Source organism: Daphnia pulicaria, chromosome 6 (genome assembly GCF_021234035.1).
Source record: "Daphnia pulicaria isolate SC F1-1A chromosome 6, SC_F0-13Bv2, whole genome shotgun sequence".
NCBI classification, from domain to species: Eukaryota; Metazoa; Arthropoda; class Branchiopoda; order Diplostraca; family Daphniidae; genus Daphnia; species Daphnia pulicaria.
Window position 1 is genome coordinate 6,586,986 of NC_060918.1, and position 18,307 is coordinate 6,605,292.

The 18,307-nt window shown below is 41.6% G+C and overlaps 1 protein-coding gene across 4 annotated transcripts in view; it reads left to right on the forward strand.

The window, feature by feature from the left end:
* The first annotated feature begins 9,255 nt into the window (after window positions 1–9,255).
* The window catches only part of LOC124343540 (glutamate receptor ionotropic, kainate 2-like), a 33,091-nt gene continuing 24,039 nt past the window's right edge, over window positions 9,256–18,307 (forward strand). For 2 of the 4 annotated variants that reach the window (XM_046796884.1, XM_046796881.1), the window contains exons 1-2: window positions 9,256–10,439; window positions 17,012–17,173. In XM_046796884.1, coding sequence (XP_046652840.1) covers window positions 10,193–10,439; window positions 17,012–17,173 — 409 coding nt within the window. In that variant the 5' untranslated portion in view covers window positions 9,256–10,192. The remainder of the gene's footprint in view (window positions 10,440–17,011; window positions 17,174–18,307) is intronic. The other 2 variants (XM_046796882.1, XM_046796883.1) reach the window with 2 other exon arrangements.

Sequence of the window (18,307 nt, forward strand, 5' to 3'; positions counted from 1 at the left end):
TCTCAAGTCTCTGAAGGGAGGCTGATGGCATTTCGATTTCACACTTCAATACAGGCGGAATTGAAAACAACAAGTTTTGTCGGTCTTGATCGCGTGTACATCCTACTGTACTCGACCTTCTTTCGGGCTAGCGCTCTCCCCGGCCATAAACAAATGCTTGTAGATAATTGCATCATTTGTCTTTAAATACAAAAATACCGTTTGATCTTCTTCGCTGGTATACAACAACAAAACGAACGATTAGAAGCAGAGTCTACAAGAAACGTGACTTTGATTGTCTCATTCACTTACGCAACGTGCAAGGCCAGCCCCCCACCAATGCGTTAAAGGAGGTATAAACTACTTTTCAAGTTGCTCGGGCAAAAGTCAAGACATATCCTATCTGATTAGCAAAGTAGAAGTGAAAGGGGTCTTTTATTTCTTCTTCTTTTCTTCTTCTCTATAGCTTCGCCATGTCAAAAACGGGGGGAAAGGAGTGAAGGCTCAGATGTTGAGATGGAGGAAATTGGCCTGTGCATGAGGAACCTCGAGATGAATATGATGCAAGACGCCATGAATATTCCAATACGGTTCTTGGAGCTTCAGAGGTCCTCCCCCAACCTGAGAGGACCGACTTATAAAGTAGGCGGCGGTGGCATACAAAAGAAACGGGCAATCGAATCAGCGCTAATAAACCCGTGCCGGTTTTTCTTTTTTTATTTCACGGGTTTCCTTCTAAGCGGAACACCCTAACGCGCAACTATCTCGACAGAATCTCTCATGTCAGACAAACTACATCGTCTTTTATCAACGAAAAAGTCCAAAAATACACCTGGTATGCACATGGCAGGTTAAGGTCGAGAAAGGGTCCTCCATTACTACACGTGTTATGCCAACCACTATATCCGATTACAGATGAACGCTATCCACAGTACATAGACTATGGCATCTTTTCTGTAAGCGCGACATTGATTTCTCTGCTCCGCTATTTTGAGGCTTGTCTCTCGTCGCTGTGTACACATTCAAAGTAGTCTGGGACTAAATACAGAAGAAAGAGAGAGAATAAGTCGATAAGCCGATTCAACCATGTGAAGATGATTTGGTTATATAGATTTCGTGAGCGTCTCTATACGGAACCTCGGTACCGTAATTATTGTATAGCTACCTTCTTTCGTGTGTAAAGAACTATATTACATGGAATCGCTTGGCCGGAGTAATTTACCATGAAAGAGAGAAAGAAAAAAAAAGGCCGAAGAGAAACAATCCGCTGTTTGGAATAGTCAAACTGGCGACTGCGGCGGAAAACCCTATATAGTTGGCGAAGACTTATTCGCAACAAAGAACCATATAATAGGACACCGAGGAGAAGTTTGTCTTTCCTATTTTCGGGATTTCAACTGTCAAGGGAGGAAGAAACGAAGCGAAGGAGAGGGGGAAGAGAGAAAGAGAACCAGCAGTCGCGTAGAGAGAAATAAGAGACGTTGAATTACAACTTTGTTCTCGGTTCTATTCCAATGCCGGGATTTTCTATCGGAATCTTTCTTAGCCTTTTTTTGATTTAAATCACCGTGGAGACACAGAAGAGACTGAAAATAAGACGCATAGGAAACACCACCACCACCACCACCGCCCTACCCAGTTTCCTCTATTGGGTGATAAGCAACCTAATCTCCCGGGACGTCTGCGTGTGGCGTGTAATTGCTGTGTTTCACTTGTTGGGATGTCAAGATTCTATCGGCTAACTATGCCACCCAATACTTGCTAGGCTAGGCACTGAGTGCATCTGTATATGAACTCCATAATAGCAAAAAGAATAGAGAAAAAAAAGAAAAGAAAAAGTCTTTTGATACTACATATGTAGATCTTTAATAAAATCAGCCTGTAATTCGCTGGTTGCCGCCCGCAGACATCGTAGACCTGGTTGAAATTCAAATCAATTTCAGTCATCAAATATGAGCAAAGGGAACAAGTAGCCTATAAATCGAAGGGTATAAAATAAAGTGAAAGCATTCGCATGTCTACGGCAAATCGGAAGAAAACTTGAAACTCATTTGCTTTAAAAAATCGATGGCTTGTAAGGACGATCCTTTTGTGAACTTGACGGCCCCGACAACTCTACAAATTACGTGTAGCATCTGCATCTCCGCGCAGACTCCCCAATTCTATTTCATCTCTTCTTCGAGAAAGAGACGAGTCTTAATGACGCATATCTTAGATCAAACATATCACGTTTTAAATGGAGGGCGATAAGTTACAACAAGACTGATCGCAGTTCCATTTGAAATCACATTTCCAGCTCAAACATTTGTGATGTTCGACTCTGTCGTGTCGACGATCCGATACGAAATTTCAAATGTCTCCTTTGGTCATTATTTACTCGTGTACGTACGTACGTACCGTGAAAACAGACTTTCCGTCAACTCTGTTACGCGCGTGTCGAGAGACAGAGTCTTTAGTATTTTCGGCCCCTATTTTGTATTTTTCAATTTATTTCGGAAATGAGTGGATCATGGCGGGATTTCCCTGCTGCTCAGTCACGGGGGGCTCAACTATAGCTACTAGAGTATGTATTTGGTATCTGTCTCGTATTCTCTCCTTAGTTATTTCGAATATTCCAAGCGTGTCGCATGGCACACCGTAAGGCCCATCACGGAGCTAGCTGGAAAAGGAAGGAATGACCCCGGTGGATGGACGTGTGGAACTTTCACATGCTGAACACAATCTACATATGCATTAACATAGATAGGGAGGAGGATCTACTACTAATACTCGGAATCGACAAATCAACGCAGGAATCCAGCAGAAGTGAAACACAAAGCAGAGAAAGTTGGAGACTCTTTTTTCTTTTTTTCAAAGCATTTGCGTTCTATGTGTTTATCCAACTGTGCTTGATTCAATTTCGTTTGCGGGGGAAGGATGACGAGGTATTTAAAACCTATTACATTCGGGGTTGTGCGGAGAAAGGATTACAGCCCCTCGGGAATACGGTAGCTACAGTACCAATGATTCCGCGTAACTGGGCCTGAAACGAGTTGATTCACTTTGTTGTGTAAAACTGGAAAAGATGCTGAATCATTTTGTGCGCACGAACAACCGTCGACATTTCAATATTCCTACAAGAGGGGGAGAGAAATTGTAAGCCAACGGATTATTTATTGATATTACCGCCTATAACCATAAAAGCGGTAAATCCAACTCACAAAATTATGTAGAAATAAACGCTAGTACACAATGTGAAAACACAACGGCCTATTTTACTTTCGTAACTCCTTGATGTCCTGACATTTTTGGCAGTGAGATATAACGAAGAGGTGCCCGTGTGGCGGCAGGTCCCTCTTGGTCGTAAAAATTTCTAGTTGCATTTTGCTTGAAGCATTAAAAACTTAAAGTTACAATATATTTTGGAATTGGATTGTTTACCCACAGACAAATTGTGAGGTATAAAACAAGCCTGAGCTGCAGTCGTTTTACAAATGAGCAACCACTTCCATTGGTTATTTAATGGACCCTAACCGAGTAAAAAAAAAACGGCAAGAGAAAACAGTCAAACGCCTAGCTCAGGAATAATCGTACTATCTAACGATTTATAACCAGCGCCATCAAACAGCCAAAAAGGAAGAATAGAGATAATTGTTTCCTACCTTCTAGCCTGGGAAATACGGCCAGGATTCCACAAGTGCTCCTTCCATCCACAGAGAAGTTGAATCCACCAGGCGGGATTGGAGAAAGGGCATCCCGCGTCCTCGTGGATACACCCACACTCACATGGGTGTACACGAGGACATAGGGGATTTAAAGAAAGGCGAAGAGATCACTCGGCCGACATCGGTAGTGGGTCCAATCAAACGTGATGCTGTGTATCTAAATGAAAAATAAAAAATTAGTTACAAAAAGCATTTACAGAAACAACAACTGAACAAGTAAGAAGAAGTTGAAAATGAAATTGTGGGTAAACCCTAATTTTTAATAAATGGGAGAATCGAAGGTTTCCTTCTAATACAGTTGCATTTTGCAAGTCATGCATCATTCCAATATCTTGCAGGTCGCAGGAATAAAAATAACACAAATCATTATAATCCTAGCAATGATATTGAGATTGTTGATGACGTGCAAACAACAGCACAAGAAAAACTTGAATATCTTTTTCTTACGATGGCTGGCTCTGGCCTCACATCTGCACTAAAGGAAAAGGTTACATCTTGATGCAAACAAACTTCAATGCATCAACAGGGGGCATACATGATAAATGCTATTATAGTAAGAAACATTTCACTATATTTCATTTTATTTCTTGTGCTAATTTTCGTTCAGCCACTTAACGTTTCCAAATAAGTGATCGTTCCGTTTTTCTTTGTAATCTCTTGAGCAGAGAAGCTCCTGCTTTCGAAAGTCGAAAATATTATGCAAAATGGAAGCAGACGACGCTAATTTTCTAATTAGTCATTCTTAAGGTATCGATTATCTTATTAAAAATCGACCCCCAAGTAAATTCAAACCGTTCAAGCGGTTTTCTCAGTTGCCCTCGATATCCGCTGAACGGATCGTTAAATTATTTAAGTATTTAATAGTTCGTCTCATTAGGCTACACTTATTTCCCCTACCACAATCAAGATAAAAGCACAAATTTGCACCGCAGATAATTATTATTACACCGAAACCGCCACAATGAGACTCTCCAGGATCCTCTTAAAAAAAAAAAAAGCCAAGAGGGAATAAAAGTTTATCTACTCGAGCGTCGTTCATTTGACTGCCGTTTGAATAAACAAAAACTTTCCCGCTCAGGGGACAAAACTTCTGTCGACTGGATCGAATGCTTCATCAGACGTATACCATATAATATTCCAATTCCTACCATTCCAGAAAGTATACATGTGTATAGAGCTGCTGGATGCTGGACAACATGCTGAAACACTTATCTCAGCATCCACCAATCGGAGCTAATCAAACGCCGGCGAATCAATCCAGCAGCTCTCGGGCAAATCAGGGAACGACCACAAGCTGCTATGGCTCCGCGTTCTAAATGATATTAGACGCTGTGGCGACTCATATCCAGCGGAAGGAATTCCATAATTGTTTGTAGTTAACGCCCAGTGATTCCTTTGTAATTGAATTTGCGCCCATCTTTTGTCGGCAATCAAGGGAATCAGACGCGGAAAGAAAAGAAGAAGAATGAATGCCGATGCGTTAAAAGCATTGTTTAATATGTCTCCGGTAATGACAGTTGACTGGATGTTGGTCTAGATCACAAGAGTTCCACCGACGTCGTCGTCGACATGCACCCACATTGATCCGGGAGCTGCTGACGAGTTATTGCTCCTACAAGTCGACCAGCTGAAGAAATAAGAGAACGTGTTAGTAGGGGGGTTGTCTATATAGATTCTTCTCCGACGGTATTGTAATACGACACACAATTCCCGCGACCAACGTGAAAATGGGAGAGGCTGTGATGGGCTGCTGCTGCTGGATATGCGTCGGATGCCCGCCAATACGATTCGACTGTAGTTTACGACGCGTCGTTACGAGACGCCGCCCGATGCAATACTCGGATGAGCGCCGTCACTCCCGACTCGAGACATTCAAACTCGACAATGTATATACCGGTATACCTTCTTCATTGGCGTCCATTTGCGTATCATCTATACTCGGTGATTCACGCGGCAACTCCGGATGCAATCAAACCGTTTCTCATCTCTTATTTTATTTTGGCTTTTGGATCTGATGATGACAGTTATATTTGTATTTTCATTCTGTTTGATCAAGCCAAGCCTCCGATTACATGTCGTCTCTCTTTTCTATTTTTAGCCCCCCCAAAACAGACATAATCTTCAATATCCAAATAAAAGATGGCTGGCCAAAATATATATGGGAGTTGTGAAAGGGGAAAAAACAAGTGCCGGACTGCTGTAAATTATAGCGAGCGGCCAAAGAGGACAAGAATCTTGGCTTCCAACTTTCTGGTACAAACATAGTAGGATCCAGCGGCAACTTCTGTGTGACATTCTATATTACACAACCAAGGCAACAAGAATATTAAGGAATCTAAAGCGATCTAGCCAATTTGGTCGGGCCCCTATAATATATTAGCTTTTATACTATCAAAGGAGATGTCTGTGAATCAATTAGCGACCGGAATATTGTTAACGTTTCAAAGCTATTCTAGCTATCTACCCGCAGCAGCTACGAATTCATTATTTCCATTGCAGGTCGAAAGAAATCTAAATAACAAGGTGATGCCGCGTCTTATTTATATTTAATACGCGGTGCGCCAATGATATACATTATTCTCGTTCGTGCCGAATAGATAATCAAGCCTTTATTACGTAACGTTCGCCCCCTTCTTTCTTGAAGGATCGTACAGTGTTGGCTGTCGCATGTATAACCGTGCCGCAGCAACACTTATCGCGCTGTGTGCAGCGCATGTAATATATAGGAAAACGCGCTATAGCGTGGGACGAAGATATCCGGGGGTGTTGCAACACTGTTTGACTTTTTATATACATACATACAGTATACAGTTAAGATGGGGAAAAAAATAATAATAATCACAAATGATGAGAGAAGATGAAGAAGCTATCAGCTATATATAATATACCAATTGGGCTGTGATGACTCTCTTATTAGATGTGTACAAACGCGGGAGGGGGGTCTATTTTCCCTGTATATTTATATACGGTTCTGGGCTTTATCTGCTCAACGCCAACAATCGATGATGTGATGATATTAATAAAATAAGATGGGATCCTGCTGGGGGCATCTTTCTAACTTTTGATATCGACAGCAAAGGAGAGAAAATTAAGCTCGTCTCGATAGTTTCGCACTAGATTCAATAGCGAAATTATGCAGATAAAGGGCTTCGTTTATTACACACACACACAAAATAAACCAGCGCGTTCTAGAAATGTCGATTTCAACTGGCTTATACGTAATAAAGCGAGCGCGGGCTATTTGAAAAAATAAAATAGTAAATAAGCACAACTATTACGTTTGGTGCTATATCGAGGTGTATATAGGAGATCTAGAGTCTAGCTCCATTAATGTATGCTGCTCATCTTTTTTCACACCCTCCATCTTTTTTTTTTTTCGCCCAGGCTTCATCCCTCCCATCAATCGTCCGCACACCCCTCGGTCGTTCGGACGGACTTTCCTTCCATCTTCGCCGAGCTGTTAACTGGCCGCAATCGTCGAAGCTTAGCTCCGTGGAAGGGAAAAGTGGCGGGCGCCCTGTATATCCATCATCTAGTATAGTATATCGTCCGCGCGGATAGCTCTCCTGATTTGATCTATCACACCCAGCAGAGCCATCTTCTTATATATGAAAATCAATTTTTATAGCCCGCCAAAAAATCCCGCGTGACGGGCTGTGCGCTGGCCATTCAAGTTCAACTCTCTCTCTCTCACCCACTCTTGTATAATAATGTGCCATATCATATGTTTGTTTTTGCCCTGGTTATTATTATTATTTAATGCCTTTATTGCTTTGTCTTTATACTCTTATACATTTAGTTTGATGCGCACGGCAGCAAATGTAGATACCAGTGCTGGATTTACAATATTGATCTCTAATATAGCTGGACAGTGAACTGTGGATCGCTGTGCTGCTGGATAAAAGCTGCAAAGAAGAGAGAGAGAAATGGACATGTTACAGATGATGATGATGTTAGGATCTCGTTTGGGCGGCGCTTGTGTGATGTTGTGCCTTGTTCCGTGTCACGACCGTCGCGGTCATTTCGAGCGGACGGGTTTTTTTTTCTTCTGATACCTATACACATCTTATATAGCTAGATCAAAAGAGGGGGAAATTATTAAGAGCTCCTTGGCGGATTTTGCCTGGCTAACCAATATATAGCTGCTGCTTCGATATATAGCCCCCGCAAATAATTTTATATTTTTCCTTTTTTTTTTTTTTTTTTTTTTTTGCTGTCCAGTGGTTGTTGTTGCCCAGTGAATATAGCTTCCGCTCCCATAATCGATAGCTCGGTATAACAAGATACTGGCTGGGCCAACAACAGCAAGGATGACGGCCGTGTGGGTTGGATTTACACTACAAAAACAATATCTATCTTTCTCTACGTGCTGGGCTGTACACTAGAGAGAGAGAAAAAAAAAGAAAGGTCCCAATAAGTGTAATAAAACACACAACGAGCCCCTGTATGTATAGCTAGTAGTATATACCATCCAGCGACCCACTCAATCCTTTTTCGTATTTTTCTTTTCTCTTTCTCCTTCGTGGATATTACTATATCTAGACACTTGGGCGCTGGGCAGCGTTGCTCTTGTAGATACTAGCTCACACGTATACTTATAAGTTGGTATATATGAAAAAAGCCAAAATTCATCTTCCGGACTTCCGGTTTCCCCCCATCCTGGCATCTGGCATCAAAACCAGAAGAATGGACATCAATCATCTTGCCGAAAAAAAAAATCGCATATAGAGATGAGAAGCACTATCAACTATATAAATGTATAATAGTATAACAACAGCTACAGACAGCAGAGAAATCTATAGAAATAATGAAATGGCGCTTATAGAATCAAGGTGGCGATAATACAATGCACTCTCGACGGATCAGTTTGCCCATCAGCAGCAATATCGTATGATTTCCCATTAGAGATATGTACCCATTGATTTCCATGTTGACTGAGAACACACATTTCGTCGTCTGCTGGCTGCGTCGCTTTGTTGAACGTCGAACGACAAATCCCAGTCGCCAACCAAACACGTCGTGAAACAGTAGATGGGCTTTGCTTTGCAATCGGAGACGATCGAAACAATTGACAGCGTTCTAACGTGATCATGATTCAAGAAATAAACCATATATGTTGTACAACACGATAACACAGCCAAATGTCTAAATTATCTAAGCGCATCTTGGGTTCATTTTTGATTCATCTGGCGTGTCTGATGAATGTGTTAACTTCAAAAATGAAAAAAGATGATAACATATGCTGATCGGCTCTGTCCAGCATGTTAGATTTTGATTGACATCAGCCAAAAATGTACGGTCTAGTTGCTATTGCGAATGGAAAAAAAATCGGCGGGCTCCTGAGCTGGGGGCTAGAACCAATTGCAGGATCTATAATGCGCCGTCGCAGCACCGGTCCGGCCTTTATTATATTTTAGACCTCCTGCAACTATATCCCGGCCGATGTCCCGACACACGAATGCGCAAAGAAAAGAGAAGAGCCGGATGAAAAGGTGTATAGAGAGAGACAGAAGAGACAGTATAGAGTTCGTCTCTACTAGATATAGGCAGGCCAGGAGCTCGCATCAGGAGCTACATATACACCCATCGAAGAGTCGGGCGGGATATGACAAGTCCTACATAGGAGCGGAGGGATTTTTATTTTATTTTTCTTCTTTTCGTTCGGGGGGTGGTGCTGGTGGTTGGTGGGGGTACGTGGGTCGAAGCGCATAAGACACAGGAGTGGGTGGGGAGAGGGTGTTTCTGGCTCCTTCTGCGTGTGTGCTGTGTGTGTGTGTGTCGCGCTGCCGGATGGGTGTGTGTTGTAGGATCGGCGGGAGTAGCAGCTTTTGGGGGGGGAAGCCAGTCGCTTACGGGCTGCCTTGACGACAGGAGCAGTGCTGTACAAACTCCAGCTCGCCCTCTGACATCGACGATTGAAACTTTTCTTGATATTATTTGCATTTCTCACCCCAAATGTATTTCCAGACCTCCGCTCCACGTCAGTAGTATTCCGTTGGCGATTTTTCATTCGATCCTTTTTTTTTCTTCCCGAATCTGTTCTTCCATTTTCCCGTTTTTTGGTCATTTGAATATTTATTATCTCCCCCCCCCCCCTACCTTCCGTCGTCTTGGTCAGGAGTCGCTAGTGTGTTGTGTGTCGGCCATACACATAGTTCGTTATCCGAGTGTGTGTGCCAGCTTGACTCAAAAACACCAAAACACCAGTGATGTTTCTTATTCCCTAACGATCAATCGAACGCTCATTTCTTCGATCATCGCTGTCTGGAAAGTCCATCGGCTGGATCGTCGGTTGGTTGGGACACGGGACTGTGACACAGGGAAGCCGGTGAGGTGCTATAGTCGTTATTGCTGCCGGCCTGCCGAAACAAAAAAGAAATAGTTGATCGCACTGCTGCTGTGCAGGGACTAAAAAGGAGCGCTAGGCCGAAAAAAGGACCAGCGCCATAAGCGGAGTGAGTGAGGAGGAGCCACCAGGAGCCGGTAAGGAACTCGATGAATTGAGCGCCATGGGAGCGGCAGCAGTGAGGAAGCGAGAAAAGTGGAAATGGCTCCTTCCGTCCTGGGCTCCAGTAGCGACAACTTTGAGCGGAACTCACGAAGAAACCTTCCGGGCAGATGATATCCGCTTGTCGGCGGGCTATTGGTCGTCGTCGTCGTCGTCGTCGTCGTGGAACAGCCGCTCCTTCACCTGCCTCCTCGCCCTCGCCTTCATCTTCCAGTCCGTTTCGGCACTTCCGCCAGTCATCCGAATAGGTACGAAAATAATAATAAAAAATAAATCGATAGACAAGAACCCAATTATTATTCGCCCCCACTTTTCTTATACTCTATATACCAAGAAAAAAAAAATGCTACAAAGTTTCTTATCGATTTTTTTGGACTCGACTGTTACAGCACTCACAGCAAGTAGTAACGTAATTGGAAGAGTAAAAAAAAAAAGGAAAAGAACTAGTAGTTATATTTGATTTGATTTTCACTACGTACTATATCCATCTCGTTCCGGAAGCCCTTCTTCGTCCGGCCGGAACGATATTTCTAGACGCAAAATGCCGGTAGGGATATACTCTATAGAGAGAGCTGAGGGATGATTGAATTTTCTTCCCCCTACATTATTCGCTCGAATTTGATCTGTCAGTCTATATTAGAAATATGTAGATTCTTCCCTATTGCTAGATATAAATATTAGCCAATCGGGATCTCTACATCTTCTCTTATATGTATTATTTTTTCGTCTGGATAGTTATCTTCGAGGTTGCATATTTCCCCTCCCCCACGAGCGGCTGTGCAGCTACTACTATCTAGCCTTTGATTTAGTAAGGCGTCCTGTATGTGCAGTTCCGATTCGACGACTAGAACGTTGACAGGAATCCGTTTGCGTGAAACCCGCAACTCGTCGTCACCGTTGGGCATATCTAATATCTATAGACTTAACTTTTTCGCTACATTGGGTTGATATGCGCCTGCCACACACGTTCCGCTTGTATAGACTTCGATCTATATTCCGCCCGGCTTAAAAAGAATGTCCTCTCGCCAAGGATGCAGATCGAGAGTCTTGCAGTTGATGATTGATGGGTTGGGTTTAATATGGGGAATATGTACTGTACAGTATATAATAGAAGCTAAATCAATCCGATATTGGCCGTCTACCCGTGAGTCTATACATGTCGTGGGCTCATCAATACCTGGACGAAAGGAAAGGAATAGAAAGGAAAGTAGGAAAGAGAATAGAAAAAAGAAGAGGATTTTGACAAGAAATAAAAGTAAAAAGTAAAAAGACTCAAACTATATAGAGGAGGCTATATATGTATGTAACCAATCCGATTAGTGCGGCCGTCCCCATGCCCGTTCCACCCTCAAAAGAATAGAGGAGAGAAAAGGAGAAGAAGAAGAAGAAGAAGAACCGAAAAGAAATAAGGCACAAATAAACACTCATCCAATAAAGGACACACACAGCATTGTTACTAGAGGATATCTGCGGCCCAGGTACGAGTACACAGTCGTACACCTCTTAGATATTGTGCTGGCCCGCTATATGCTACTTACTTACTGGGCGGCCCAAAAGTCCGGCCCAAAAAATCTTGCGCCCTTTGCGTCTTCCATACCAGCACATTTATACTAGGGGTTCACGTCATAGAGAAAAGGACTGCCGGCGGCCAGATAGAGTCTACACATGCTCGTGAAAATGTACCTCACCTGGGGGTTAGTATGTATACCGACTAGAGGGGGTGGGAGAGAGCACTACATGGTCTACACACCTTGTAGTCGTCGTTTTGCATCATAGTGTACATACTCAATCCTCCCAACAGTCCCCCCCACCTGCAAGGAAACCTTAACGCTGCTCCCAGCCACGTCTTTTTTCTTATATGCATATAGTACATCATCGAGGATTAAATTTTATAATGTATGCTGGAGCTCTATATACGTGTATACATGCAGACAGGCTGTATATAATATCGTACCTAAAGCCAGGGGAGAACCACATATCGTCCTAGATGTAGTATTATCTAAAGCATTAGGGCGGCCAGCTAATAATGATCAAAAGAATATATAGAGATAACCTAAGCGCTGGCCAGCAAAGATCCTGTTGGCTATGCCCCTCAGAGAGTGGGAGTTATATAGGATATCAGTGTGGATGGACAATTCAATGGGGAAAAAGTTGAGAGAAAGTAATAAGAGAAATGCGACTAGAGATGGCGATAACGGCCTGGCGAATAGGAGCCCGCACAGACCGAGAAAAATAGGAGCCATTGGCGATCCTGCTGTGTCTATATCTAATGCTATTAGGCATCGAGATTGATATTATACAAGCAGGACGCGGGCGCGCGCGCTATATCAAAGATCTATACCATCGACGACGACGACGGGGGGGGGGGGGGGGTACATCATTTGGGATCTATTCAGGTCGGCGTGTTTATGTCAATATATTTTTTTTCCTGCCGAGTTGTGGTTCTTTTCTTCCCCCAGCGCTCAAAGATCGGAACGTGTCGATCCTGTGGAAGACCAGCGGATATTATTTATAGCCGGCCAACTCTTTCCCAAGCTAAGAAAAACCAATTTTTTATCGATAGCTCCTCATCAGCCATCACCTTAGTTTGGTTGGCCATTGATATCCATCGAGTGTATAGGCCATGCAGTCCACTTGTCTACACGGTCTCTGATGGAGAGAGTGTATAGATCATCGTAGTACATGAAATCGATATTATAAAGGCAAATAATAATCAGGAAAATAAAAAGGATTATCAAAGACTGGGCGATGTACAGAGGAGAGCAAAGGGAGACAGACACGATGTGCGGACATATGGGCCGGCGGCTGGCTGGCTGGCAAGGTATAGTATAGTCGATTGTCTCCGCTGTGACGGCTCTGTACACTTTTTGGGGCGACCCAAGCCATTGAAACGTTTGTGTACGCGTTCCATCATTTGTAAGGTTACGCTAGTCGTCATCTTATTAGCGAGAAGCCGTGGAAATGACAAGCTAGACCAATGTGTGTGATGTGCTTGTGTGTGTATGCGACAACTACATTTTTGTCGATTTTCTTTTCTTTTTCTTCTCTGTGTTGCACACAACTATTCGTGGACATGTTTTGAGCTATAGAAATATATCTAATTCCTTTTTATTTTTTTCTATACGATAATATTGGCGCTGGACGATGCGCCATGACGAGCAAACGAGGAACTAAAAGCATATTACCTAGCGCAGGACATTAGCACCGGCCAATGTCTGTGTTGTATAGACTTGAATATTTTTTAGATTTCATTTTCTCGTTCTGTCCATTCAAGAATTTCAGGTTCACAAGCACAATCAGGTTTTTAGATATCCTTAAAAAAGTTTGGGTCATGTATAGACACATTTAATTATTCGTGTTGTGTCAGACAATGTATATGGTTGCGCTGCGGTTTATTTGGTGGCCAATAAGAAGTTTTGCTTAATCACGCCAGACTGATCACTGATGGAATATAAGAATGGAAAGTTTTCGCTAAAAAAGTAGCTATTTGTTGAAATTACCTTCAAAAATTGAATTCGAAAAACTAAAAGTGATTTAAATCGTTTGATAAGATTTCGGTCGCGTTGAGGAGAGAATACGAAATTTCCGTTTGATATAATTTTTCCATTTTTGGCTATAAAGTAGAGATATAAGATTGACTATAATACGTGTTATGGGTCAGGTATAACTACTGAATTAAGCCAGTCACACTTTCGGTTGAACAAGTTCTACATGCCCCGACGTATTCCACATCAGTACCTTAAAGAGTTACTCAACAGGGTGGCTGTCACACAAAAAAAACGAGACACATTCAATTTCGACGTACATGTTTAGAAAGTCCATCAGGGCCTTCAAATAACGGGATAATCATTTTATTGGCGCGTGCTAATAATGACCAAGTACACGCATCTATTGCGTCTTTTGCTTTGTCACTTTCCCACCTTCTTTTGCGTCACCTCTTACATCATTACCGTGAGTACAATTTGCAGTTGATTGAACACAATGAAAGTATACATCAGAAAATAGGAATAAATCTCTCGGTGGGGAGCTTTTCGCTGTGGGTATAGAGACTCCTGCATGTTTACAAATGATACCTACGTATAAACTATACATAGCGCTGATGATCTTTAGCATAATTGAGACATTCTCAAAGGTACATGACCCAACAGGTCGGCATTTTCATTTGCAGCAGCAGCGATTTCCAATTTCCCCAAGGCATTTGATTACTATAATAGTACTACCAGCTGCAGCATAAACGGATGTGAAATTTGGCTCGCATACACTCTCGCCCACTTTCGCGTGCGTTAGGTGTGATCTGCAATCATGAACGTCCATTTAAGTGCAAAGGAGAAAGAGAGTTATGAGCGCACATTATAATGCGTTGGGTCGCTGACGGCCCATTCCTGGAATTGCATCAGATACGGATTACCATATCAGATTCTTGGAGTAAAAGAAAAAGTAATCCAATGGCGTATTATTTTACAGCCATATGGAGAGAAAGCCATATAGACATTCGACGTGACACACCTTCGACTTGTTAAATTTATCTGATTTTTTTTTAAATTTTTATTTAGTTTGACTGTCACGAGAAATAACTTGAGCAATAAAAGTTGCTTTTATTATAGCAGATCCACTATCGTGATTCATACCAATTTCTAGATAGCTAGAAATTCGACCTTTTCTATAATATATGTTTGTTGCGAAATTATTACTAAGAAAGGGAAAACTTGTTTAAAATTCAGGAAAAGGAAGAAGGAATTAAATTTTAACGCGCTGAATTTATTTGCATTTAATTAAGATACACTATATAAAAAGCTAGATACAAATGAAGGACTTTGATTGGGCTCTGCGCCAATTTATTCGTTTGTTTGTTTTTCATCTGCGATATTTTTTTAAAATTCAATTCCGATAACCCGATGTCTGTTTTAATTCGATTCCCAAGAAATTTAGACGAATGCATTTGGCCTTTAAAAAAATAATAAATCTTATGATTTCACTTCTCTCTAGACATTGACAGAATGGGGTTTACCGGGAACGTATTTAATTAGCCATCAGGCAGGTTCTCCCACGATAAAATGGAAACCAGGAGACAGTTATTATACGGAGAAAGATAGAAAAAAAAAAAAATGTTTATTTCCTAGTCCAATAAAAAAAAAAGACGTTTAGTTAAATTCGTTTGAACTCGAGCAACTTTCGCGCGCATAGCATACGCACAACGCTGTCATTATATAGCCCTTTTTTTTATTATTATTCGATACTTTCGCCTTGTAACACAAACCACTCCAAAAAAAAATCCCATTTACATTTTTTAAATGCCAATTGTGTAAACAAAGGAATAACAGGTGGTGCGTTGTGTAGAAATAACACGTATGCAGCGTAGAGTATATATATACGTATAGTGAAAGTCTATACATAATAAAATAAAAATAAAAACGAGGAAATTGCTGCAAATGATCTGCAGTTCGTCCTTTTTTCGCCTTTCTCTCGTGCCCGCGTTCATCACCACCCCGATATCTTTTTGTTTTTTTTCACGTCAAAACTTTGCACGGTATTTTATTTCCTTTTTAATACAGAGCCCAGCTGCTGTCTAATAACGAACGGGTGTTATAAACAGCGTAGAAAAGTAAAAGTTTCTCCCGAGTGCGAGCGCTCGTGTTGTTGTTTATTCCTCTCAGCACCAATTTTGGATCGTTATATTCATTTCCTAGGAATGAGACCAGCACACATGTACAGAATTTCATTCATTTACGTTTTGAAATACTCATTGACTAGAAGTATTTTTTCTTTCTAATTTCTATATGAATAAATTAGAGACGAGGGTAAATTTGAATCAAGTTAACTTTTTGACAGAAATGTTACATTTTTATCACTCAACTTTTGATTTCGGCTGCGCTGTTCTTTCTATTGAAAATTGAATTTATAATATATGTAGTAAACTTTCTGTTTCAGTAGTTTTTACATCTTCTTTCCAACGTGCAAGGGCTGTTTAATACTAGAAATTTAAATTCATAAGAGTATATATATTTTGTAGGGTAATTCCGTATATGGACGGTCGTTGGGTATACCCTTGAAGCATCTTCCCTATAGATACCATATCCTGGCGATGTTATATTAGGAGCTCGTATAGGGATTTGACGATGTTGACAACGGTCTAAAACGAGAGAAGGGGAAAAGGTTGGAGGCTGGGAAATTACCTATTAAACTGCTGGTCGTTGATGGTTTCGTGTGTACCAAATTTTTCCTTTTTGTGTGCGGACCGTTGTGATGGCGCCGTTTGACGTCCGTTTAAAAACGGGTAAAAGTCAACCGTTTCGGCATATCGCATCTCTCGTAAAATATATCTATTCTCCCCTCCTCCCATAAAAAAAATAAAATAAAACCCGTTGGCCTTCTGCCTGCCATTTTAACAAAAAAAGCTTTTGATAAAAATAGCAAAAGAGAAAATCTAGCTGGCGACGGGTTCAACGAGAACAAAAAAATAAAAATAAAAACAAAAAAATGCGAAATGACCAAAATAGAAAAGAGGATATACAAAGATTGATTAGAAGGCTATGTTCATCCAAGTCACTAAGATTCAAATATTATTCCGCAGGTAGACTGAGAGCGATTATTTTATTCGGCTCCAATTATTTGGCAATAGCATCGGGTCCGCAATAATAATTCCTATATTCTTTTAATACTATCTCCAGCATCTGTTATATTTTGGCCGAAAAATGCTAATGATTATTTTTGTTTTTGGCTTTCACTTTTTCTCTCACACACGTGTCAATCGTCCGAAAATTTTTTCCAAACCAAATCAAACCAAACCCCCCCAAAAATACGTGATGTGAATTTCTGACAGGTGGGATCTTCCGAGAGGATCAGAAGGACGGCAGCGCCGAACTGGCCTTCAAGTACGCCGTCTACCGGTTGAATCGCGAACGCACCATTTTGCCCAACACGACGCTCGTGTACGACATCCAGTACGTGCCGAGGGACGACAGCTTTCGCACGTCCAAAAAAGGTAAAACACAACACATCAACAAATTAACAATCATCAGAATAATAATCCACTCGGCTCCATAGCACTTGTCCCGCAATAAACCTGGAACAACTCCCCCGAAAAAAACAAATGACTGCGTGACATTCATCACGAACGGAAAACATTAAAAAAGAACAACAACAAATCTGGGCACTCTGAGATAACCTCGTGCGAATCATCCCGTCATAAATGATAAAACTTGTCATCGAGACCCATGGAATAATAACCCAAAAAGGTGTTCCTCCGTGCTGCTGGTGGGGTTCGCATTGCGTTTTTCTTTTGAGAACTCCATCAAAGTGCCGTAAATTACACGAGGAAACGCCAAGAGCCCGCGTGAATTTAGCCCGGAGACATGTAGTACTATACTGTATAGAGTTCTGAAGCTCTCACATGTGTCGGACTATTTACAATAACGTACAAGCTGTGTTGTGTAGGGCCAAATTGTACACGACATGTACACATCCAGACAGCAGTTCAAAAGGGTCGGTCGCTAGGCGAGCGGGGAAGAGAGAAATCGCCCGCGAGTTTTGAAAAAGGAGAAAGAAAAAAGAAAGTGAAGATACAAGGAATAGACACAAGACCCGTCATTATTATATAGCGCTATGCATGTGTCTGGTATATACCTCTGACTTGGGAGAGAGAGAGTTTCTCTATGTGTGTGTCTCCCGCCCACCTCATTCAAATGTTTATGGGATGCATAAAAAAAAGAGCTTAAAAGTTTGGCACCGCAGGAGAGTCTACACAGAAATTTTCTCCGTTATATTCGGCCCGTTATATTCCCATCTGCCACGACTATCCTATGCAATTGGCCGGCCCACGTTTACGAACGGAAAATCCCAAAGAGAAAGGAGGGAAAAGTCCCTAGCTGTACATAATGCGCTAACGGCCTATCGAGTCGATTTGTATAAACACCCAAAAATAGTCAAAAACACTTTGTTTAAAAAAAAGACGCATGAGATTATCATTATATTCTATACGCCACTCCTATATCTTCCACCAGATAAAACATTAAAAAAAAGCACTAGCTTTCCATTACAAAATTTCAACTTTGCCAATGATATATCTTGATATGACGAGTGCAAATAGCTTTGCTGCGCTATAGGCTATATTATTATT